This window comes from Coregonus lavaretus (genome assembly GCF_964263955.1).
Source record: "Coregonus lavaretus genome assembly, chromosome: 11".
NCBI lineage: Eukaryota > Metazoa > Chordata > Actinopteri > Salmoniformes > Salmonidae > Coregonus > Coregonus lavaretus.
This window is the reverse complement of record NC_139998.1, coordinates 4,371,312-4,395,708: the sequence shown is the minus strand read 5'-3', so window position 1 is coordinate 4,395,708 and position 24,397 is coordinate 4,371,312. Positions and strand designations below refer to the sequence as shown.

At 44.5% G+C, this 24,397-nt stretch overlaps 1 protein-coding gene across 1 annotated transcript in view; it reads right to left on the bottom strand.

Annotated features, from left to right (window-relative positions):
- The window catches only part of LOC311137087 (pleckstrin homology domain-containing family A member 5-like), a gene marked incomplete at its 5' end in the record, with an annotated part of 210,062 nt that overhangs the window by 27,403 nt on the left and 158,262 nt on the right, over window positions 1-24,397 (bottom strand). Inside the window, 5 exons of the mRNA XM_084171419.1 lie at window positions 12,120-12,203; window positions 12,459-12,723; window positions 12,931-13,203; window positions 17,440-17,654; window positions 19,730-20,108. Coding sequence (XP_084027545.1) covers window positions 12,120-12,203; window positions 12,459-12,723; window positions 12,931-13,203; window positions 17,440-17,654; window positions 19,730-20,108 — 1,216 coding nt within the window. The remainder of the gene's footprint in view (window positions 1-12,119; window positions 12,204-12,458; window positions 12,724-12,930; window positions 13,204-17,439; window positions 17,655-19,729; window positions 20,109-24,397) is intronic.

Below are 24,397 nucleotides of genomic sequence, written 5' to 3'. Positions count from 1 at the left end.
TTTCCACCCCCATGCTTCACAGTAGGTATGGTGTTCTTTGGATGCAACTCAGCATTCTTTGTCCTCCAAACACGACGAGTTGAGTTTTTACCAAAAAGTTATATTTTGGTTTCATCTGACCATATGACATTCTCCCAATCCTCTTCTGGATCATCCAAATGCACTCTAGCAAACTTCAGACGGGCCTGGACATGTACTGGCTTAAGCAGGGGGACACGTCTGGCACTGCAGGATTTGAGTCCCTGGCGGCGTAGTGTGTTACTGATGGTAGGCTTTGTTACTTTGGTCCCAGCTCTCTGCAGGTCATTCACTAGGTCCCCCCGTGTGGTTCTGGGATTTTTGCTCACCGTTCTTCATTTTGACCCCACGGGGTGAGATCTTGCGTGGAGCCCCAGATCGAGGGAGATTATCAGTGGTCTTGTATGTCTTCCATTTCCTAATAATTGCTCCCACAGTTGATTTCTTCAAACCAAGCTGCTTACCTATTGCAGATTCAGTCTTCCCAGCCTGGTGCAGGTCTACAATTTTGTTTCTGGTGTCCTATGACAGCTCTTTGGTCTTGGCCATAGTGGAGTTTGGAGTGTGACTGTTTGAGGTTGTGGACAGGTGTCTTTTATACTGATAACAAGTTCAAACAGGTGCCATTAATACAGGTAACGAGTGGAGGACAGAGGAGCCTCTTAAAGAAGAAGTTACAGGTCTGTGAGAGCCAGAAATCTTGCTTGTTTGTAGGTGACCAAATAATTATTTTCCACCATAATTTTCAAATAAATTCATTAAAAATCATACAATGTGATTTTCTGGAAAAAAAATTCTCAATTTGTCTGTCATAGTTGACGTGTACCTATGATGAAAATTACAGGCCTCTCTAATCTTTTTAAGTGGGAGAACATGCACAATTGGTGGCTGACTAAATACTTTTTTTTCCCCACTGTATGTCGCACATCACTACTTCACAGGAGCAGCATTTGAACGTAGAGTGGCTTGCAAAAGTATTCTCTCCCTTGGCATTTTTCCTATTTTGTTGCCTTACAACCTGGAATTTTTTGGGGGTTTGTATCATTTCATTTACACAACATGCCTACCACTTTGAAGACGCAAAATATTTTTTGGGGTGAAACAAACAAGAAACAAGACAAAAAAAAAAAAAAAAAACTTGAGCGTGCATAACTATTCACCCCCCCCCCCCCCCAAAAGTCAATACTTTGTAGAGCTACCTTTTGCAGCAATTACAGCTGCAAGTCTCTTGGGGTATGTCTCTATAAGCTTGGCACATCTAGCCACTGGGATTTTTGCCCATTCTTCAAGGCAAAACTGCTCCAGCTCCTTCAAGTTGGATGGGTTCCGCTGGTGTACAGCAATCTTTAAGTCATACCACAGATTCTCAATTGGATTGAGGTCTGGGCTTTGACTAGGCCATTCCAAGACATTTAAATGTTTCCCCTTAAACCAGTCAAGTGTTAATTTAGCAGTATGCTAAAGGTAAACCTCCGTACCAGTCTCAAATCTCTGGAGGACTGAAACATATTTCCCTCAAGAATTTCCCTGTATTTAATGCCATCCATCATTCCTTTAATTCTGACCAGTTTCCCAGTCCCTGCTGATGAAAAGCATCTGTGTTCTCGGGGTGATGAAAGGTGTTGGGTTTGCGCAAGACATAGCGTTTTCCTCGATTGCCAAAAAGCTCAATTTTAGTCTCATCTGACCAGAGTACCTTCTTCCATATGTTTGGGGAGTCTCCCACATGCCTTTTGGCGAACACCAAATGTGTTTGCTTATTTTTTTCTTTAAGCAATGGCTTTTTCTGGCCACTCTTCCATAAAGCCCAACTCTGTGGAGTGTACGGCTTAAAGTGGTCCTATGGACAGATACTCCAATCTCCGCTGTGGAGCTTTCCTGGTCCGTGAGTTTTGGAGGGCAGCTCTCTCTTGGCAGGTTTGTTGTGGTGCCATATTCTTTCAATGTTTTAATAATGGATTTAAAATGGTGCTCCGTGGGATGTTCAAAGTTTCTGACATTTCTTTATAACCCAACCCTGATGTGTACTTCTCCACAACTTTGTCCCTGACCTGTTTGGAGAGCTCCTTGGTCTTCATGGGGCCGCTTACTTGGTGGTGCCACTTGCTTAGTGGTGTTGCAGACTGGGGCCTTTCAGAATAGGTGTATATATGCTGAGATCATGTGACACTTGAATTGCACACAGGTGGACTTTATTTAACTAATTATGTGACTTCTGAAGGTAATTGGTTGCACCAGATCTTATTTAGGGGCTTCATAGCAAAGGGGGTGAATACATATGCACACACCACCTTTCCGTTATTTCTTTTGTAGAACTTGTTTTTATTTGGACTATTGTGTGTATGTCCATTACAAGAAATCCAAATAAAAATCAATTTAAATTACAGGTTGTAATGCAACAAAATAGGAAAATCGCCAAGGGGGATGAGTACTTTTGCAAGGCACTGTAAACATTTATTTTTTACCTAAATTTGTTTTTTGGCAGAAATTCCTTAATAACAAATTTGTATTCCATCCACAAATACGAATACAATTGTTAAATTACGAGCCTATTTGGTTTAGCCATGGGAAAAAAACAGGAACCTCCCCACTAGCTTTGATTGGCTGAGATAATGTATGGGCTGGACATGCCGGGAGATGAGTTTGGATTGGTCTGCCATGTAACGCACTTCTGTCTATAACGTGAGCTGTTCAGTATGTGTTGACAGTCCTTTCTACCGCGCCGTTTTTGAAAGATATAACGTTAGCCATCGAGAACTACAAAAGTTGTCCTACTTTTCTCAACAACATTGATGCCCTGAATTTAGCAGGCGCTATCGACAGATCAGTAGGAAAAAGTGATGGGCTACTTTCTGCACACGCCACGGTCAGTGTGAACCGGTGTGACTTGACACAACACTGGCCAAACAAGATGTAGCTACAAACAAAACGGAATTAAATGGTTCCAGTCTGCTGTGAAGCGTTCATCCACGTATACGGGTAAGAGTGTAGCTACATTTTCCAGATATACATTTTTAATTTTGTCAGAAAGTCATTTTTATTGCAAGCTAAAACATACCGTTAGTTAGCTAGCAAACGTTAGCTTGCTGGCTCGCTAGCTAACGTTACGTGTATGATCTGTGTAGTAATATTATTCCAATCAGAAATCCATTTGCATTGCTAGTTATAGCCTAATGTTAGCTAGTTAACATTGAACCTAGTTTGTTAGATTTAGCTACCTGAAGATTCATACTACAGCTATGACAATGTTTGTATTGGTAGTAGTATGAGTTGGGTTCATTGTTTAGCTAGCTAGCTACCTAGCTAGCTACATGTCTAAACAAAAGACTCCACTTCGACCTGATTATTACATGACCCATCTAATTAGCAGGTGTGTCTGGGGGTGATTGACTGTGCATGAACATGTGTACATGCCTAGACAATAGTGACCCATCCACTTAGCTAGATGTGGGTGAGGGTTGGTTATAGAATGTCCTTCACATGACCCATCAATTTAGACAAGTGTGTTGGGTAAGCGTCATCTAACAACGATAAAATATTTGTAAATTATTTTTTATCTGGACACTTTCTGTTTTTGATATTGCTACTATGCAAGCACTATCGCTGTACCGTTTACACCTTCTGTATCCTGTGCATGTGACAATTAAACTTTTATTTGATATAGCGTGTGCTTTCCACATGGCCTCACATGTGAATCCTTAAAGAGATGGGTGGGACTAAGGCTTAAGAGGGTGTGTGAACGATGCTGAATGGGTGCAGACAAAGAAGAGCTCTTCAGTATGTGTACCAAAACATTCAAGGGCCATTTTCTCAAAAGTGGGGTGACAAGTTTATCAACTTTCAAAGCAGAATTACTTTCCCATTGTTCCTCAATTGTCATGTATGATATACCATTTATAGCTCTGAGTCTCTACTTTTATCCAAAGTAAAAAACACAATTTCAAATTTTCCTACATAAGACCGAATCGAGGCGGTCGGTCACATATGTGGTTTCAAATAGTTTGTTTTAAGTGTGAATTCTCACTGCCCATACAGAGACTGGTGGAAACAGAGTTGTGCGGTTGGCCCATAACACTGGCAACACAACAATGGAATAGAAATATACCTAGCAGCACATACACACACACACACAAGCACAAACACAACTGTCAATAGTGAAGGAGTGGTTTTAACCAGACAGTGGAACATACAGTACACATCATACTACTGTTTGTACGTAAGCCATGTTCACATTGGTGGTTTGACTTTCCAGGAGACAGTAAAGTAAAAGCTGTATGAATGAGAAGTGCTACAGTGGGGAAAAAAAGTATTTAGTCAGCCACCTATTGTGCAAGTTCTCCCACTTAAAAAGATGAGAGAGGCCTGTCATTTTCATCATAGGTACACGTCAACTATGTCAGACAAATTGAGAATTTTTTTTTCCAGAAAATGACATTGTAGGATTTTTTATGAATTTATTTGCAAATTATGGTGGAAAATAAGTATTTGGTCACCTACAAACAAGCAAGATTTATGGCTCTCACAGACCTGTAACTTCTTCTTTAAGAGGCTCCTCTGTCCTCCACTCGTTACCTGTATTAATGGCACTTGTTTGAACTTGTTATCAATATAAAAGACACCTGTCCACAACCTCAAACAGTCACACTATAAACTCCACTATGGCCAAGACCAAAGAGCTGTCAAAGGACACCAGAAACAAAATTGTAGACCTGCACCAGGCTGGGAAGACTGAATCTGCAATAGGTAAGCAGCTTGGTTTGAAGAAATCAACTGTGGGAGCAATTATTAGGAAATGGAAGACATACAAGACCACTGATAATCTCCCTCGATCTGGGGCTCCATGCAAGATCTCACCCCGTGGGGTCAAAATGATCACAAGAACGGTGAGCAAAAATCCCAGAACCACACGGGGGGACCTAGTGAATGACCTGCAGAGAGCTGGGACCAAAGTAACAAAGCCTACCATCAGTAACACACTACGCCGCCAGGGACTCAAATCCTGCAGTACAAGACGTGTCCCCCTGCTTAAGCCAGTACATGTCCAGGCCCGTCTGAAGTTTGCTAGAGTGCATTTGGATTATCCAGAAGAGAACTAAAACCAAAATAGAACTTTTTGGTAAAAACTCAACTCGTCGTGTTTGGAGGACAAAGAATGCTGAGTTGCATCCAAAGAACACCATACCTACTGTGAAGCATGGGGGTGGAAACATCATGCTCTGGGGCTGTTTTTCTGCAAAGGGACCAGGACGACTGATCCGTGTAAAGGAAAGAATGAATGGGGCCATGTATCGTGAAATTTTGAGTGAAAACCTCCTTCCATCAGCAAGGGCATTGAAGATGAAAGTGGCTGGGTCTTTCAGCATGACAATGATCCCAAACACACCGCCCGGGCAACGAAGGAGTGGCTTCGTAAGAAGCATTTCAAGGTCCTGGAGTGGCCTAGCCAGTCTCCAGATCTCAACCCCATAGAAAATCTTTGGAGGGAGTTGAAAGTCTGTGTTGCCCAGCGACAGCCCCAAAACATCACTGCTCTAGAGGAGATCTGCATGGAGGAATGGGCCAAAATACCAGCAACAGTGTGTAAAAACTTTGTGAAGACTTACAGAAAACGTTTGACCTGTGTCATTGCCAACAAAGGGTATATAACAAAGTATTGAGAAACTTTTGTTATTGACCAAATACTTATTTTCCACCATAATTTGCAAATAAATTCATAAAAAATCCTACAATGTGATTTTCTGGAGAAACAAAATCTCATTTTGTCTGTCATAGTTGACGTGTACCTATGATGAAAATTACATGCCTCTCTCATCTTTTTAAGTGGGAGAACTTGCACAACTGGTGGCTGACTAAATACTTTTTTTCCCCACTGTATATTCACAAACAATACAGGGAGGATCATTGCAGGAGCAAGCCGGACCATAAAACAACTGAGGATGGATTGAAGAAAGCAACGTTAGCCGGCGTTGGCTGGCCAATACCTTACTCTTAAGTGGTGGTGGTACAGTTGAGGTCTGGGGGCTGAGTTCTCTATCAATGTGTCACGATTAAAGGCTTATTTTCCTTCATCTAGTTGTTCATTATGGAGGAAAGGAGGAGCAGCAATTTGGGAACAGTCAGTTTGTACCAGAGCTTTAGACAGTTTAGAGACAACACTGACTGTCAATGATGCTAGCTCCACCTTTTTCCATCATAATAGATCACACACACAAACATGCTCTCATCCAAAATGTCACATGGCAAGGGAAAGCCCCAAAGAAATGTTACACACACGCTAGTTTTCAAACTTTAAACTTTTCAAATATTGACCTACATGAGCCGACATCTCGAATGCAGCGTGGAAAAACAACACCTTTTAGACAGAAATATACAGTACCGTTCAAAGGTTTGGACACACCTACTCATTCCAGGGTGTTCTTTATTTTTACTATTTTCTACATTGTAGAATAATAGTGAAGACATCAAAATTATGAAATAACACATATGGAATCATGTAGTAACCAAAAAAGTGTTAAACAAATCTAAATATGTTTTAGATTTTAGATTCTTCAAAGTAGCCACCCTTTGCCTTGATGACAGCTTTGCACACTCTTGGCATTCTCTCAACCAGCTTCATGAGGAATGCTTTTTCAACAGTCTTGAAGGAGTTCCCTCATATGCTGAGCACTTGTTGGCTACTTTTCCTTCACTCTGCGGTCCAACTCATCCCAAACAATCTCAACTGGGTTGAGGTCGGGTGATTGTGGAGGCCAGGTCATCTGATGCAGCACTCCATCACTCTCCTTGGTCAAATAGCCCTTACACAGTCAGGAGGTGTGTTTTGGGTCATTGTCCTGTTAAAAAACAAATGATAGTCCCACTAAGCACAAACCAGATGGGATGGCGTATCGTTGCAGAATGCTGTGGTAGCCATGCTGGTTAGGTGTGCCTTCAATTCTAAATAAATCACAGACAGTCACCAGCAAAGCACCCCACACCATCACACCTCCTCCTCCATGCGTCACGGTGGGAACCACACATGCGGAGATCATCCGTTCACCTACTCTGAGTCTCACAAAGACATGGCAGTTGGAACCAAAAATCTCAAATTTGGACTCATCAGACCAAAGGACAGATTTCCACCGGTCTAATGTTCATTGCTTGTGTTTCTTGACCCAAGCAAGTCTCTTCTTATTATTGGTGTCCTTTAGTAGTGGTTTCTTTAAAGCAATTCGACCACGAAGGCCTGATTCACACAGTCTCCTCTGAACAGTTGATGTTGAGATGTGACTGTTACTTGAACTCTGTGAAGCATTTGTTTGGGCTGTAATTTGAGGTGCAGTTAACTCTAATTAACTTATCCTCTGCAGCAGAGGTAACTCTGGGTCTTCCTTTACTGTGGCGGTCCTCATGAGAGCCAGTTTCATCATAGCGCTTGATGGTTTTTGCGACTGCAGTTGAAGAAACTTTCAAAGTTCTTGAAATTTTCCAGATTGACTGACCTTCATGTCTTAAAGTAATGATGGACTGTCGTTTCTCTTTGCTTATTTGAGCTGTTCTTGCCATAATATGGACTTGGTCTTTTATAAAATAGGGCTATCTTCTGTATACCACCCCTACCTTGTCACAACACAACTGTTTGGCTCAAATGCATTAAGAAGGAAAGAAATTCCACAAATTAACTTTTAACAAGGCACATCTGATAATTGAAATGCATTCCAGGTGATTACCTCATGAAGCTGGTTGAGAGAATGCCAAGAGTGTGCAAAGCTGTCATCAAGGCAAAGGGTGGCTACTTTGAAGAATCTCAAATATATATGTTTAACACTTTTTTGGTTACTTCACGATTCCATATGTGTTATTTCATAGTTTTGATGTCTTCACTATTATTCTACAATGTAGGAAATAGTCAAAATAAAGAAAAACCCTGGAATTAGTAGGTGTGTCCAAACTTTTCACTGGTATTGTACATCCACAAAGACACACAAATGGAGACAGAGCAAGTCTGAAACTTGGTAGCTAAATCCGTCCCAAAATAAGGACCATGTGTTAGAGTTACCCCACCTGGTTATCCAGATACATGAGGTTCCTTTGGAGGTGATGAGACAAAATGGCATTCTAGCGTCGGTCAGCAGTTCAGAGAACAGCAAAGAGGAGAGGAAAGAGAGAAGGGAGAGTGAGCGAGGCAAAGGATCGTTAGGCAATAGAAACAGACAGATAGAAAGCTGGACAGACATAGAGAATGACAGAAAAAGACAGACAGAGAGACAGGCAGACAGGGCAAACAGTTTAGATCTAAGAGACACATACAAGGACAAACTGTTGGCGATGAGAAAGTGAGTGGGAGTAAATGGAGGATAGAAAACCCTACTATTTTTCTTACTGTGTTGCATTGTATAATAGGTCATAGGCATGTAATGTGTCTCACAACACCACTGACTGTGTGAATGCCATGAGGACTAGGTGGAGAAAATCAATATGACACACCATTGACAAAAACGTTACCATTGTTCATGCTTTAGTGCCACTATTAACACTTGATCACCAACAACTGTTTCCCATCTCAAGTTTGGGTGCCCTACATTACTTAAATCCCTGTCTGATGACTTAAAAGAGACTTAAAAAAACTAAAGACCTGAATTCATTACTGTACACAACCCAGCTAAGCCTACTTAGCCAGTCCACTTTTCAAGATCACTAAGTTGGAGTTTCTAATTTCCAGGCAACATCTGCCGAGTTTATTTTTAGGGAGTAAGCTGGTACACCCACTGTGTCTCTTCACCGTACATTACTACAATTAACAACAAAGTCATCACGAATAGCCTATGTCAGCAACAAAGATTCAAGGGTTAACAGTTTAAAAAAACAGGAGAAAGAAAGCCGATTTACATCAAGAAAAACAAAAGCAACATTATAATACAACAATAATAATATAATATTGCTCTTGTTTAATATAAGAACAAGGACATTCAGAAAGAGACATCTTCAAAGAAAAGGGTATTTCCTTTGAGGAGGCAGTAAGGTGATGACCTGCCCCAAGCTCCTTAGCACTGACTACAATCTCATCCCACCCCCTACCACCCATCTGCCCCTTCCAAAAATGAACGACGCAAGTGGATGGAGAGTAGTAGACGGCGGCATGGCACACGACGAGACAACAGCACACAGTGGCGACCTCAGGGGACCCATTTGGTTGCGGCCGCCATCGAGGTTTAGTTGCATAAGCTGTGCTACAGTTTGCTTCTGAACACTGTCTAGGTCGGCCTCCTGCCGATGCAGCTTTATCAGCAGCAGGGTTAGCTCCTCAGGCTATTGGGAGGGGCGGAGAGACGCAGGAGGAAAGACCGGAGAGGAGAAGGACGGGTCAGGAGGGCAGAGTAGGGGTTAGGGGTCAGAGAGCAGGGGGGCGGAGAGAAGGCAGAGGGAGAAGACGTCGGGACATGAGAAGAGGAGAATAGGACATGACACACTAGGGGTGTGAACGTTTAAACATTCAAACGTTTATAAACCAAATTGGATTAACGTCGAAGAGGCAATCAGCAGTTGGACTTCTAAATGAATTATGCTGTATGTACCCATTGATTCTTGAAGAATTTAACTTATAAATGGATCGTGAGCTTAGTTCAACTGTCGTACCCCATCAGACCTCAAAATATAAGCTTGTTTCACTCCAATGTTTGTAAACAGAGTACATGTAAACAAACACTGTATAGGCCTACCTAACACAACAATGCTGTAATGTTAGTAAGAGGGGATACGCATCTTTCAAATTATTTGCAGCAGAAGCGCTCCGAACATCATCGTCGTTAATTGTTGGAAAAGAAAGCGCTGATTATTACAGAAATGATAGCAGTTGACATGCAACCATTGCCAATGGCGAGGTCATTTGCTAAATGAAAGGCTGCAAGCGCCATTTGAGCCACGACTCGCGCTACAGAAACAGATGTCTTTCTCATCATTATCACTGTTCAGCATTTACTCCCGTTTCACCAGTGTGTTATTCCCTTTATAATGGGAGTTGAGACATACAGTTAACCGCATTAGAAAGCAAAACTTCTTCCCCTTTTTAACCAGTAGATACATGCATTTGGTGCATGTTTTCTTTTGCACTGTGTTTGATTTATGAGCTTAAACTTGGTAGACAGGCTTTTGTTAAACATGAAAGAAAGTAGGCCCTTAGACTAATGAAAACACTATTTGTATTCATCAAAACATTGTTTTTCTTGCATATTTCAGTCTGGAACCTGCCTAGGTTTAGTGGGGGGGGGGGGGGGCACACTTTTGCTACGCAGTTTGCAAAAACTGCAGCTAGTGCTTGGAACACATACTATATTTCCTTACTTGAATCAACCAATCCATTTTGAATTTGTGCTAAGGCAGTCTTGATTTGGTAAGGGATGTAGCTTATCTATAGTTTTGTTTGCATATCCCATTTGTTTGTGTATCCCATTCTCGGCAGTAATTTATGTAGGCTTAATGGGAGCTTGGGTGTGCAGCACTTGTGTGTAGAGCGAGCGGTCGGATCGGATTTGAGTGAGCGACACGTAATGGAGGGAAAAGAGAATGTAGGGAATAGAAGTGATCACTTGGCTAGGTTTATTTTTTGTTGTGAGTCGCTAATGCACATAACAAATGGAAGGAACACTAGAGCCAAGGTGAATTAACGGTTGTCTTCGGGACAAAGCAGATTACAGATGCCTAAAAACCATTTTATGCTTGCTCCGACAATGCGATCCGGAGGCTCCGTACGGAGTGTGTGACGCAATTGCGGAGCCTCCGGAGGCCAAATCGAGCTCCGTGCCGCATCATCGTGCTAAGCCCAAATGTTGTAACAATATGGAGGGCTCCGTATAGCTCCATATAGACATGATTGGTTGACGGTAGGTGGGGGCGGGAGGTCCTGTATAAAGACAAACTCAATTCCTTGACAACTTCCTGGACAACGGATCTGCTCCACAAAGAGCAGGAAGTATGAATGCCCTGACTTCTGCAGAGGCCGTATCACTGTAAATACTGTACGGCCATTGACCATCCAGAGCCTTTAAACTTACTGAATGACTGCGGTAGAACTTCATTGCCCCTAGAGGTCATTCCACACAATATGATTTCACATCAAATGTTCTGTCATTTTCTTATCGTTTTAAAAGAAAACCCCCCAAAAAAGAAAAGGCAGTTGAAACATTTGTCACATCCCTATCACACACAGGAGCCAGGAAGCAGGACAGGTCAGAACGTGTCAGGACTGGAGAGGACACCACACACCAGGAGAGGTCGTTTAGAGCGCTAGGTCCCTGCTAGCTAAGTGTACCCCAAGAGTGTTCCCTGTACCCCAAGCACTGTGTCACACTGCATCACCATGTAGCCAAAGTGATGTATCGCCGTTGGTAAGGCTATGGCTTAGTGAGCTGTGAACAACAGGGCTTTCCACTGTGTTTCCACTAGGAAGCGGTATTGCGCGGTGAAACATCGGAAGCCATTCACTTTCAATGGAAGGAAAGCGAGAGAAGCCGAGTGGGTGGGGGAACCGTTGAGCGATGCGAGCATGGGCGAGGGAGCTGAACAGGGTGGGACTAAAGTTGGGGAATGCTGAACTTTATTCAAATCCTCTGCGATATCGCGACGCGAGTGACCTATCGAAGCTCACCATAGCGTCCAACCCCAACTGGATTGGCTGACAATGGCTGTTGACATGTAGCACTACCTAGCTTGCTTGCTAGCTTGTTAGCACCCACATGAGGGTGAGGCTAGCGTGTCTAGGCGAGGGCCGCTTGCATAGTGTAAACGGCTGGGTTAGAGAGGCTCAGGGAGTTAACACATTTTAAACCACATCACTTGGAACATGGATCTAAATCCTGTCTTAATCTGCCTCTACAGAAGCTCTGCGACAATGTCCTCCTCTTGGAAGGGAAAGAGAGGAGGGGGGATAGTGATTACGAACGTGACTTGTCTTTGGAAGCAGCAGCCCCATTAGACCAGAATGGAAAACTAAATGACAGGGTGTTATAAGCCTGACTGTGTATCAAGGCCAAGGGCAGGGTACATTAGGTCAGACCAGACAAGGGGAGGAGAGGGATGAAGAGAGGGAGAGAAAGAAGGAGAGAGAGAGAGGGAAGTGAACTGACCGTTTTGCCTTGCAGAGACTGGGCAATGATGGTCTGGACAGGGATCCCAGCTGGCATTGACCTCCTGTCAGGCGGGTAGGCATACTGGAGAAGAGAGAGAGAGGTAGGGTTGTATTCAATCAGGGGAATATTCAGCAAGCATACATCCCAATTGCGGGCCAGGGTTGTGTTCATTAGGCACCAAACGGATGAAAACAGACTGGACCATGGAGGAACTTCCTGCAATTGTTCAATAAGAATCGTTCATATTCATGTCCCGTTGCAAAAATATTTTCCATTGTGTGCCCTAATGAATACAACCATGTGTTAGAAGACCAAGGTCCAGACTAGTCCTCTTACCTTGTTGAGGTGTGATGTCCTGCTGTGTCTCCTGTCTATAGTGACATCCCCCTGGTATACAGGCAAGCCCACCTCTGACCTACTGGAGCTGTGGTTGTAGGAGGAGCGGAGGGGCGAGTAGCCCCCGTACATGGACAAGGAGCCGTGGGAAGGCGAGGGGGGGATAGAGTGGTGACTGTGACCCTGGTGCTCAGACAGGTTGATCATGGTCTTGGGGCTGGGCAGGGCCCCGTAGGGCCCGGGCGTGGACGACATAGGCCTGGGGCTAGGGGTGAGATGGTACTACTTAGGGTACATTTCATTTCAATTCAGTCAATTAAGGAAGTTAATGGACATTCCAATTCAGATCACTTCAATTTGACTGGTGCACTCATGGGTACACTCAATATGGCTGCCGGTCCAGCATTACAGAACATTAACTTGAATGGGAATTCCTATTCTAGAAATGATATTTCTATAGTCTCATGCCTACTTGGGAATGTAGCCCTGCCTCTGCTGCCACTCATACAGCTGCCACATGGTGTCGTCCCTCATGGAGCGCCTCTTGTCTGCAGGCGAGATCCCCAGGCCCAGCCCCATGCCTAGGGCCTCGTCGTATATGGAGGGGGACATGCTGCAGATACTGTCCGGCCGCGCCATGCTGTTCCTAGGTAAGGTACGGTAGCCAGGGTCCCCGTAGTGGGGCATGGCTGGTGGTGCCCGATGGCTGGGCATGTTCCTAGGCAAAGTCTGGTACGATATGATACTGAGAAGAGAGAAGAGAAAGAGGAGGATCAGAGATGTGATCAGGACAACATATAACATCAGGACATAGAGAATATTGATTTGGGCTGTAGGCCAATTTCAATGATATACAGTGCATTCAGAAAGTATTCAGACCCCTTGACTTTTTCCACAGTTTGTTACGTTACAGCCTTATTATAAAATAAAAAATCCTCATCAATCTACGCACTAAACCCCATAATTAAAAAGTGAAAACAGGTTTTTAGAAAATTTTGCAAATATATTAAAGATTAAAAACTGAAATACCTTATTTATATAATTATTCAGACCCTTTGCTATGAGACTCAAAATTGAGCTCAGGTGCATCCTGTTTCCATTGATCATCCTTGAGATTTTTCTACAACTTGATTGGAGTCCACTTGAAGTAAATTCAATTGATTGGACTTTGATTTGAATTGATTTGGAAAGGCACACACCTGTTTATATAAGGTCCCACAGTTGACAGAGCATGTCAGAGCAAAAACCAAGCCATGAGGTCGAAGGAATTGTCCGTAGAGCTCTGAGACAGGATTGTGTTGAGGCACAGACCTGGGGAAGGGTACCAAAACATTCCTGCAGCATTGAAGGTCCCCAAGAACACAGTGGCCTCCATCATTCTTAAATGGAAGAAGTTTGGAAACACCAAGACTCTTCCTAGAGCTTGCCGCCTGGCCAAACTGAGCAATCTGGGGAGAAGAGCCTTGGTCAGGGAGGTGACCAAGAACCCAATGGTCTCTCTGACAGAGCTTCAGAGTTCCTCTGTGGAGATGGGAGAACCTTCCAGAAGGACAACCGTCTCTGCAGCACTCCACCAATCAGGCCTTTATGGTAGAGTGGCCAGACAGAAGCCACTCAGTAAAAGGCACATGACAGCTTGCTTGGAGTTTGCCAAAAGGCAGTTAAAGGACTCAGACCATGAGAAACAAGATTGAACTCTTTGGACTGAATGCCAAGCGTCAAGTCTGGGGTAAACCTGGCACCTTCCCTACGGTGAAGCATGGTGGTGGCAGCATCATGCTGTGGGGATGTTTTTCAGCGGCAGGGACTGGAAGACTAGTCAGGATCGAGGGAAAGATGAATAGAGCAAAGTACAGAGACATCCTTGATGAAAACCTTCTCCAGAGCGCTCAGGACCTCAGACCTAAGCATACAGGCAAGACAAAGCAGTAGTGGCTTCGGGACATGTCTTTGAATGTCCTTGAGCCTGGACTTGAACCCGATCGAACATCTCTGTAGAGACCTGAAAAAAGCTGTGCAGCGACACTCCCCATCCAACCTGACAGAGCGTGAGAGGATCTGCAGAGGAGAAACTCTCCAAATATAGGTGTGCGAAGCTTGTAGCGTCATACCCAAGAAGACTCAAGGCTGTAATCGCTGCCAAATGTGCTTCAACAAAGTACTGAGTAAAGGGTCTGAATACTTACGTAACTGTGATATTTCAGTTTTTTATTTTTGAATACATTTGCAGACATTTCTAAAAATCAGTTTTTGCTTTTTCATTATGGGGTATTGTGTGTAGATTGATGAGAAAAACAAACAAACAATTTAATCAATTTTAGAATAAGGCTGTAACGTAACAAAGTCGTAAAAGTCAAGGGGTCTGAATACTTTCCGAATGCACTGTATGCAGAGGATGAAGAAAATCCCTGGAGTTCAAATACACTCAATGAAGAGTTAAATACTTATTCTCCTTAGCAACCTCTGTCTCTATGAAACTTTATGAACAGGCTAACAGCAAGCAGCTTTAATTGTAAAAGATCTCACTACTATCCTGGGGGTGTGAATCTAACAGAGTAACAGACTGCCAACATCACAGTCAGAGATGCATCTAATGGCAGTGATGCTCTGTTATTGGAGTGAGCACGTACACAAACTGTTAACGACACATTTTCCTAGCTGAAATCCAGATTACATTTTTTGTCCAACCTTGTGGTGAGTTCATCTGTGCTATGAACCATTAGCCACTGTTCATTTGAATAATTTGTCAACTGCCATAACAGATATGATAAACACACCATTGTGTGCGAGATGTGTGAAGAAGAAGACGTGGGTGTGTTTGTGTGTGTGCGAGCATACGAGGGCACACAACGACATGCTTGAAAGGAGAGAGAAGAAACACCCTTAAGCCAAATATGATTATTCCACCAACCAACAATATTTTAAACTGCTCCACTTACGAAGGACGGTCAGAGTCGGGTCAGAAAGTGCAGATACAGACTGAGAGAGAGCCAGATATAGAGAAAAAGAGACAGCCAGAGAGCAGCCTATTACCTTCACTTAGAGATGCTGGATAATGCAACTAGAGACTGGAGACTGCTACTGAACCCAGGGGAAATGAAGCATCATGTGAGACGACATACGTATAATGTGACTGCTGCGGTGGAGCGGGGTGGGGTGAGGCATGGAGATAATTTATGCCCAGTAATGATAAACAGAGCACACACACAAACAAACACACACTGCTGGAGGAGTAGGAGTTCAGCTGGAGCGAACAACAAGGAAAAGTTAAGTGGCTGCTGTCTGGATGGAGAAATCAGACCATGGCCCACATTAAGAGGGGGAGATGCTCTGAGGGATCTGGCTGGATGGGTCAAGCTGAGCATTCTGCCCCCAATTAAGCGGGCAAGCCCTGGGTTGTGTTCAGTAGGGCACAGTAGAAAAAAGATTTTGAAACAGAAAATGAAAAAAAAAATGCTTTTCTTATTATACCAGAGTCCAGATAATTCCTCCCTGTTTCAGTCCATTTTATTCAGCTGGTTGCCTAATGAACACCACTCTGCCCAGATGAGCAGTTGGTTAGTCAGTCCGTCTCTCGTCCTCTGCCCAGTGTACTGTCATTGTTTACCTCTGCAGCTCTGTGGTTTACCTCATTACCATTCATGATTCATGAGGTCCTATCTCTGTTCTGTTTGACGCGAGGTACAGATTCAGCAAAATACTGCAATCCAAACACCCTGCAATGATCTCAGATTGCGGAATGACTATTCTCACTTTAATACGCACTTTAAACTGAAGAGTTTGCAAATGCTGCTGCCTGCTTGGTTTCAGGGAGATGTCATAGTTTATGCCAAATATGTGTGGCTTAAAATAATGAATATAATAATTGTCATTTTTGTAAAAAAAAAAAAAAAAGAGGTGCTCGAAGCATTCTCTTTAAACTGCAGTGTTATGTAAAAATAAAAAGCTTATTCAGACTGTGAACTGTGCTAAAGGCGCCGATTGCTAGCTAATGATGAGAGAGAAAAACAGGATCCCTGCTGACTCGCTGTACATACACACAGACAGACAGACAGACAGACAGGCAGGCAGACAGGCAGGCAGGTAGGCAGGCAGGCAGGCAGGCAGGCAGGCAGGCAGGCAGGCAGGCAGGCAGGCAGGCAGGCAGGCAGGCAGGCAGACAGACAGACAGACAGACAGGCAGGCAGGCAGGCAGGCAGGCAGGCAGGCAGGCAGGCAGGCAGGCAGACAGGCAGGCAGGCAGGCAGGCAGGCAGGCAGGCAGGCAGGCAGGCAGGCAGGCAGGCAGGCAGGCAGGCAGGCAGGCAGCTTCTGCCACTAGATGCTGGGCTGCTGCGTGATCCAGAATTTCTAACAGGACTAAGACATGTTCACTTTCCCCCCTCTCTTTCTTCTGCTATCAGATGATACAGGCTATAAGAAGAAGAATACTGTATTGATACATTTTTCTTACAGTCCAGAAAGAACAATACACAATTGACTGTCCTACAATAACCTAATCTACTGCACTCAAGACAGGAGCAGACTCTCATACATCTGGCATCAATGGTAGGCCTATATATTTTCTGGTCTGGTCAGTGTGACTGGAATCAAAAAGTATTGAACTACAGAGGGCTTTACATTTCTAATAGGGTTTGGATCAGAGAGAGGACGCTGTCACACTATTTTGTGGGTCTGAAAAAGCATCTGAGAGGTTTATTTATTTATTTTATTTTATTTATTTAACCTTTATTTATTTAACCAGGTAAGTGAAGAATGTGTAAAAAATTAAGAAAAACAACTCCGGCCCACTACTTGTAGTGATCACAAATATGTCATTTTTAAAATAAAGAACTGAGGCAGTTAATGCAGTCTTTTACTGTATAGGGTTCTGAATTGACTTTCTGTTCCATAATTCCTTGTTCAGTGCAGGAATACATACACATTTCAAGTTCTCTGAGATAACATCTTGGGACACCAAGAACATACACCCCCCCACCCACCTTCTAGTGTCGTCGTCCTGGTTGCGTACTCTTTGTGTGCGGACCCACTGTTCCAGCTGCTGCATGGAGCTGGTCCTGGTCAGGGTCCTGGGCTCTTGCTGGGGGTACTGGGGGGTAGGGGTGGTGGGGGTCATGCTGCCCTGGATGGAGGGGGTCTGGTGGGGCTGGGGGTGGGCCATCATCTCCCCTGGGCTCTGGTCCCCGGACCCATTCACCTAGAGTTCAAAGTTAAAAGATTATGATCACATTGCAGAAATACAGCAAGCTCTCCCTAAAATGGTTGACATTTACAATAAAAGACTCCAGCTGCAATTTACAATGAACAATGTTCCCACTAATAAAAATTATATAAAATAGGGTATATCAATAAAGGAAACAACAGCAATATAATTTATATAATTAAGGGGGCTTTCACACCAAAATGGTTTGGAGCGTTTTTTCCGAACTCTGGTGCGTTTACCCCCTTAGTTCGGTTAGTTTGGACTGGTGTGAACACATTATCCACACTCAGAAGAGCACCAAAAGACACACTGTGGTTCACTCAAAAAGAGTGGTCTCGGTCAATCTCCATTTGTACTGTGGTACGGTTCGTTGCAGGTGTGAACGCAGTCCGGAACAAACACAGGAAAAGAACCAGAGGCTCGCAGTATTATTGGTTGTTTGACTGTGAGCATTTGATTACACATGATCATAACTTGATATCTTTGAAACATTTTGTGAGTAGCAGTGCCTTCATGAGTGCATCCTATGCAGATTAGGGGAGACAGAGCTATACAGGGGACATAGGCTACAGAATATGCACGTCGCAGTTAGAGCACCTATTGCGCTGTTTTCCTCCAGCATGTTGTTGGAAGACCAAAGTGAATGTAATAAGATGATTGGGACACAAAAGTGATGCTTCCTGATGATCATAGATGGATTTAATCTGAGCTTTCTTGACCAATAAACAAATTACTTGCATGAACACATGGTTTGGTTTAGGCATTTTAGTTCATTTAACATTTGGGAATGTGAAACCAACCGGACCAAATGAAAAAAATACAATGTAACTAATAACCTAAGTCTGACTCAATCTATAGCTCAGAACTACACCACATGACCAAAAGTATGTGGACAACTGCTCGTCGAACATCTCATTACAAAATCATGGGCATTAATATGGAGTTAGTCCCCCCTTTGGAACAGCCTCCACTCTTCTGGGAAGGGTTTCCGTGTTGGGACATTGCTGCGGGGACTTGCCTCCATTCAGCCACAAGAGCATTAGTGAGGTCGGGCACTGATGTTGGGCGATTAGGCCTGGCTCGCAGTCGGCATTCCACTTCATCCCAAAGGTGTTCGATGGGGTTGAGGTCAGGGCTCTGTGCAGGCCAGCCAAGTTCTTCCACACCGATCTCGACAAACCATTCCTGTATGGACCTCGCTTTGTGCACGGGGGCATAGTCATGCTGAAACAGGAAAGGGCCTTCCCCAAACTGCTGCCACAAATTTGGACGCTGTAGCGTTAAGATTTCCATTCACTGGAACTAAGGGGCCTAGCCCGAACCATGAAAAACAGCCCCAGACCATTATTCCTCCTCCACCAAACTTTACAGTTGGCACTGCTCCAGAGTCCAATGGCGGCGAGCTTTACACCCCTCCAGCCGACGCTTGGCATTGCCCATGGTGATCTTAGGCTTGTGTGCGGCTGCTCGGCCATGGTAAATAATTTAATGAAGCTCCCGACGAACAGTTATTGTGCTGATGTCGCTTCCAGAGGCAGTTTGGAACTCGGTAGTGAGTGTTGCAACTGAGGACAGACTATTTTTACGCGCTACGTGCTTCAGCACTTGCCGGTCCCGTTCTGTGAGCGTGTGTGGCTCACCACTTCGCGGCTGAGACGTTGTTGCTCCTAGACGTTTCCACTTGACAATACCAGCACTTACAGTTGACCGGGGCAGCGCTAGTAGGGCAGAAATGTTACGAACTGACTTGTTGGAAAGGTGCCATCCTATGACAGTGCCACGTTGAACGTCACTGAGCTCTTCAGTACGGCCATTCTACTGCCAACGTTTGTCTATGGAGATTACATGGTTGTGTGCTCGATTTTATACACCTGCCAGCAACGGATCTGGCTGAAATAGCCAAATCCACTAATTTGAAGGGGTGTCCACATACTTTTGTACATATAGTGTATGTGTGAAAACGCCCTAAGTCATCAGGAACAGTCTTGATCAGTATCATATAGTAAATCATACAGTATCATATAGTAAATATCAGGGTCAGTCACATCTTAAGTATATCTTGTGTTCACCTGTGGGGCTCTGTAGAGCCCGTCTGGTGTGTCTGCCTGTCGTAGGGATCCATCTCTGATGTTAGCAGCAACAGCTGCTGCCTGGTCCGGCTGTAGCTTGATGCTGTTGATCTTAGTGAGCGGCCGGTCTCTCTCCGCCCCTTCCTTCTGGAACCCGTAGCGCTCCGCGTCACACTGCTTCCTGTCCTCCTCCTCCTCGGTGGGGGTGGAGGTTACCATGGTTACAGCAGTGACGGTGTAACGTTCCCGTTCCCGCTCAGCCTCGGCTCGGTTCCGCTCGTTGTTCTGGATCTCTGGTCGGGTTAGGACCGGTCGGTGATTCTGGGTAACGTGGTTACTGACGTCCTGAGGACCGCACTGTTCTACTTTTAGTAACCTGCTGGAGAGATGGAAAGAGGGAGAGAGGGTGGGAGGAGGAGGATGGGGGAGGAGGAAGAGGAGGACGAGGGGAAAGGAGGGAGGGAGGGAGGGATGAGAGAGAATAACAGGAGAGCAAAGTCAACGATCCAAGATACAATCAAGATCAAATCCCTTGCACAGGAGAGAGTGAGAGAGAAAAGGGAGCAACACATTTTTACATTTGAGTCATTTAGCAGACACTCTTATCCAGAGCGACTTACAGTTAGCGAGTGAATACATTTTCATACTGGCCCCCCGTGGGAATCGAACCCACAACCCTGGCTTTGCAAACACCATGCTCTACCAACTGAGCTACAGAGTAGGCTACACCCTACATAGACCAATAACTAAAATCAGACAAGCCTTATATAAGGCACCTGGGAATCTATGGAAACCAATCACAGCGTTTCCACAGATGCAATGATTGAGTCCTTTATCCAATCAGAATATACCATAATAGAACCTGACACAGCGGGATATCAACACTGTGCTGTAATAATAATAACAACCTTCCTCTATGACACTCAGCCATACTTTATAATATATGGGCAGCAGCTCTGAGACATACTTGGGTTGTTATGTTTTCAAATACTGGTACTTTATCTGGGCTTGATTTAGCTTGATTGAGCTTGCCTGGCACAATGGAACCAATGGTATTACAGACAGACTAAAGCAAACGCTCAAAGGATTTGAAATACTTCAAATAGTATTTGAACCAAGGTCCGTCTCTGACACTCTGCCATGCTTTATACTGGTATAGCTGCAGCTCTGAGACAAAGGGAAAGTGATCCTATGAGGGGCTAAGCTACAATAGATCCTGCAGCTGCCAGCCCAGTGCTGAGAGAGAGGAAACCAGAGAAGACCAATCAACTATTGGCTTTGACTCCAGTCCAGACTGACAGGCTCTGAAGGTGCTGCCGCTCAATGATCTCTCTGGGGTCACACACACATCATGTTAAACAGGTTGGTACCGTGGCTCTCTCAAGGTAATGGATACCATTGGTCCTTTGCCTTGGATGAGCTCAAGGTCACATCAACAAAGACAATCCACCGGAAGACACAGTGTGGGAATCTCAGTGTTAAGAAAGAAAGAGAGAGAGAGAGAGAAATGATGAAGAGAGTGAGAGATAGAGACACCGAGAAAGAAAGAGAGACCAATCTGACACTGTTTGACAGCCGTTCCAGTTTCCACTCTCATGCCGTTGGCGTTTAATGGCAGTAGCCAGCAAAATAATGTGTTTCCCAGCCCTCTGTCTGTCTCTCTTTCAGGACTATGAAAGTCATACAGGGCCCTATGAAAACCCTGTCTGCATGACCTCATCAGGCATGTTTCTGCTACATTACACACCACTGACTGGCTGATCAGGAGCATATTTAGCTGGAAGAAAGGCTGCGAGGCTCCATCAGTATTTAAGGTTGTTTACTTCTGGGAGGATTTATTTTTATTTATTTATTTATTTATTTCACCTTTATTTAACCAGGTAAGCCAGTTGAGAACAAGTTCTCATTTACAACTGCGACCTGGCCAAGATAAAGCAAAGCAGTGCAATAAAAACAACAACACAGAGTTACATATGGGGTAAACAAAACATAAAGTCAAAAATACAAACAGAAAATATATATACAGTGTGTGCAAATGTAGTAAGTTATGGAGGTAAGGCAATAAATAGGCCATAGTGCAAAATAGTTACAATTTCGTATTAACACTGGAATGATAGATGTGCAAAAGATGATGTGCAAATAGAGATACTGGGGTGCAAATTAGCAAAATAAATAACAATATGGGGATGAGGTAGTTGGGTGGGCTAATTTCAGAATGGCTGTGTACAGGTGCAGTGATCGTAAGCTGGTCTGACAACTGACGCTTAAAGTTAGTGAGGGAGATAAGAGTCTCCAACTTCAGAGATTTTTGCAGTTCGTTCCAGTCATTGGCAGCAGAGAACTGGAAGGAATGGCAGACTACGGGTGGGTGTTGCTATGGTGACCAGTGAGCTAAGGTGTCAGAGCATCAGTGAATGCGGTAGGCGAAGTCAAACGCAGGACACAGAGCTTACTGGAAACGTACTTTACTCGAAAGTAACCAGAGTATAAACAACCTCCACACAGGGAGGAAAACAACCCGCACACGAACTACTGCCGATGACGAATACAATCACACACAACACACAATGAAAGACAGAGGGTTATATAGGGAAGACAATACAACATAATGGGAAACAGGTGTACACAATAAAGACCAAACAAGTCAAACACAGAAACATAGATCGGTAGCAGCTAGTACTCGGGGACGACGAACGCCGAAGCCTGCCCGAGCAAGAAGGAGGAGGGGCAGCCTTGGCTGAATCCGTGACATAAGGTAAGACAGGGATTTGCCTAGCAGTGATTTATACACTGCTCAAAAAAATAAAGGGAACACTTAAACAACACAATGTAACTCCAAGTCAATCACACTTCTGTGAAATCAAACTGTCCACTTAGGAAGCAACACTGATTGACAATACATTTCACATGCTGTTGTGCAAATGGAATAGACAACAGGTGGAAATTATAGGCAATTAGCAAGACACCCCCAATAAAGGACTGGTTTTGCAGGTGGTGACCACAGACCACTTCTCAGTTCCTATGCTTCCTGGCTGATGTTTTGGTCACTTTTGAATGCTGGCGGTGCTTTCACTCTAGTGGTAGCATGAGACGGAGTCTACAACCCACACAAGTGGCTCAGGTAGTGCAGCTCATCCAGGATGGCACATCAATGTGAGCTGTGGCAAGAAGGTTTGCTGTGTCTGTCAGCGTAGTGTCCAGAGCATGGAGGCGCTACCAGGAGACAGGCCAGTACATCAGGAGACGTGGAGGAGGCCGTAGGAGGGCAACAACCCAGCAGCAGGACTGCTACCTCCGCCTTTGTGCAAGGAGGAGCAGGAGGAGCACTGTCAGAGCCCTGCAAAATGACCTCCAGCAGGCCACAAATGTTCATGTGTCTGCTCAAACGGTCAGAAACAAACTCCATGAGGGTGGTATGAGGGCTCGACGTCCACAGGTGGGGGTTGTGCTTACAGCCCAACACCGTGCAGGACGTTTGGCATTTGCCAGAGAACACCAAGATTGGCAAATTCGCCACTGGCGCCCTGTGCTCTTCACAGATGAAAGCAGGTTCACACTGAACACGTGACAGACGTGACAGAGTCTGGAGATGCCGTGGAGAATGTTCTGCTGCCTGCAACATCCTCCAGCATGACCGGTTTGGCGGTGGGTCAGTCATGGTGTGGGGTGGCATTTATTTGGGGGGCCGCACAGCCCTCCATGTGCTCGCCAGAGGTAGCCTGACTGCCATTAGGTACCGAGATGAGATCCTCAGACCCCTTGTGAGACCATATGCTGGTGCGGTTGGCCCTGGGTTCCTCCTAATGCAAGACAATGCTAGACCTCATGTGACTGGAGTGTGTCAGCAGTTCCTGCAAGAGGAAGGCATTGATGCTATGGACTGGCCCGCCCGTTCCCCAGACCTGAATCCAATTGAGCACATCCGGGACATCATGTCTCGCTCCCTCCACCAACGCCACGTTGCACCACAGACTGTCCAGGAGTTGGTGGATGCTTTAGTCCAGGTCTGGGAGCAGATCCCTCAGGAGACCATCCGCCACCTCATCAGGAGCATGCCCAGGCGTTGTAGGGAGGTCATACAGGCACATGGAGGCCACACACACTACTGAGCCTGATTTTGACTTGTTTTAAGGACATTACATCAAAGTTGGATCAGCCTGTAGTGTGGTTTTCCACTTTAATTTTGAGGGTGACTCCAAATCCAGACCTCCATGGGTTGATACATTTGATTTCCATTGATAATTTGTGTGTGATTTTGTTGTCAGCACATTCAACTATGTAAAGAAAAAAGTATTTCGTAAGATTATTTCATTCATTCAGATCTAGGATGTGTTATTTCAGTGTTCCCTTTATTTTTTTGAGCAGTGTAGATGACCTGGAGCCAGTGGGTTTGGCGACGAATATGTAGTGAGGGCCAGCCAACAAGAGCGTACAGGTCACAATGGTGGGTAGTATATAGGGCTTTGGTGACAAAACAGATGGCACTGTGATAGACTACATCCAATTTGCTGAGTAGAGTGTTGGAGGCTATTTTGTAAATGACATCGCCGAAGTCAAGGATCGGTAGGATAGTCAGTTTTACGAGGGCATGTTTGGCAGCATGAGTGAAGGAGGCTTTGTTGCGAAATAGGAAACCGATTCTAGATTTAACTTTGGATTGGAGATTCT